Source organism: Nanorana parkeri, unplaced genomic scaffold (genome assembly GCF_000935625.1).
Source record: "Nanorana parkeri isolate BGI_ZX_2015 unplaced genomic scaffold, ASM93562v1 scaffold717, whole genome shotgun sequence".
In the NCBI taxonomy this organism is placed as follows: Eukaryota; Metazoa; Chordata; class Amphibia; order Anura; family Dicroglossidae; genus Nanorana; species Nanorana parkeri.
This window is the reverse complement of record NW_017306985.1, coordinates 295,494-297,083: the sequence shown is the minus strand read 5'-3', so window position 1 is coordinate 297,083 and position 1,590 is coordinate 295,494. Positions and strand designations below refer to the sequence as shown.

General features: G+C 40.6%; 1 protein-coding gene across 19 annotated transcripts in view; it reads left to right on the top strand.

The window, feature by feature from the left end:
• Positions 1 to 1,590, top strand: part of DNM1 (dynamin 1) — a 142,028-nt gene that overhangs the window by 137,947 nt on the left and 2,491 nt on the right. For 8 of the 19 annotated variants that reach the window (XM_018564047.1, XM_018564045.1, XM_018564043.1 and 5 more), the window contains one exon: positions 488 to 1,090. The exons of 4 other annotated variants lie outside the window; for them this stretch is intronic. In XM_018564047.1, the coding sequence (XP_018419549.1) occupies positions 488 to 557 (70 nt within the window). In that variant the 3' untranslated portion in view covers positions 558 to 1,090. Of the gene's footprint in view, positions 1 to 487; positions 1,091 to 1,590 lie in introns of those variants that run through there. 7 more of the 19 variants (XM_018564040.1, XM_018564048.1, XM_018564053.1 and 4 more) reach the window with 4 other exon arrangements.

Below are 1,590 nucleotides of genomic sequence, written 5' to 3'. Positions count from 1 at the left end.
AGGGGGGGGGGGGGGAAAGAATGCAGCCACCTCATCTGAAGACTGGTAAGATGTAGTCATTTTGTTTTTGGGTTTAAATATGCTTTAAGGGTTATTAGGACCTATTTTAGGACATTCCTCAACTCTCACTCTTTTTTTTTCTGCTTCATTGTTTAACATAAAGCCCATAATGTAACCTCATATGCAGGCCATGAGCTGTACTAGGCTCATGCAGCATTATAGGCCTCATCGGCCATTTTAAGTCTTAGCATAAAATCTAAGATGAGATGCTTAAATTGATTTCATGGATTCTTTCTTTCCAAAAGCCCTTCAGACTAAAAGGTATAAAAACTACCATACCTAATGAAGGAAAATATAGGAAACAAAAATATATGAAACAAAAATGGCTCCAGTTGACAGGGGATTTTTGGGCTGACTGTTTCACGTCATGAATGATGCTAATCATGCTCTGTGTTTTCTTGTCTGTTTTTTTTCCACTTTCATCCAGCAGGAAGGCTCCCGCTTCACCTACACGACCCACCATTATCCGACCTGCCGACCCGACCCTCTTAGATTAATTATTGGAGGCCTGGCTGCCGAATACAGCTTTCTCCCTACCACCCTTCCTCCCAGCCCCCTACCATACCTCTTCCAGGCATGGTGAAAACGTCCCCTCTACTTCACTGTGTTGTAAACACTGGCTCAGTGTCACTATGTATTGTATTGTACAGATGTGTAGTATCGTCCCTTGCCGCTCCATATTGTGATGTTAAAACACCGGAAATGTATGGTCAAATATATATATATATAGATTTTATTTTTCTTGCTTTTCCCAAATGTCACTGCCCATTATTCCACCAGCTTCTGAAACTGATTCACCTCATTGTGTCTCATGTTATTTTGTTGTACACTTTTTGTTAATTTTTTTTAAGGTTGTAATTGAAAATAGTTTAATTAGCAGGCAAAAAGCTGGTAAATAAAAAAGGAGCATTTTGCACTCTTTATTGCTGTTCAAAGTGTACCTGTCTCCTATGCAATGGAGGTGGTCTTTTTGTAGCCTAGCTCAGCCATTTAATGCAGCTACTAAGGCCTACTGGACTGCTAGGCCGTTTGCTGACTCAGACTACAGAATAACTTCCTGGACTTGAGAGACCCATAAAAAAATAGAATTTAAAAATCATGTCAGAAAAAAGTCTGCACAGGCTGATGTACTTTTCATAGATTTCTACATGTGTAATAGCACACAATGCCTCTTTAGTCCCCAATATTATAACAAAGTGAACATGAAGTCAGGTCCATGTTGGTTAAGCACCAATATAATGGCACAGTAGTTACTGCCAGATGCCCACATGTCAAGTTAGCTCTCAATATTGGGAGAGCCCAAAATCCCTGAATGCTTTGCTGAGCACATTTTAATCATCTCCTGTGACCAGGAGCCTAGTCCTGCCACTGACATTCCTCACTATTGGCTTATTGGCAGAGCCAGGCTCCGTCACAAAAACCAGACACATTTTGTAGACAAGAATCCTTGTCTACAGGCTTTTGCTAACATTTACCTGACTTACACTTTGCTTTCAAGCCGAGCTTTGAACATGTACAATGCCCTCCTAG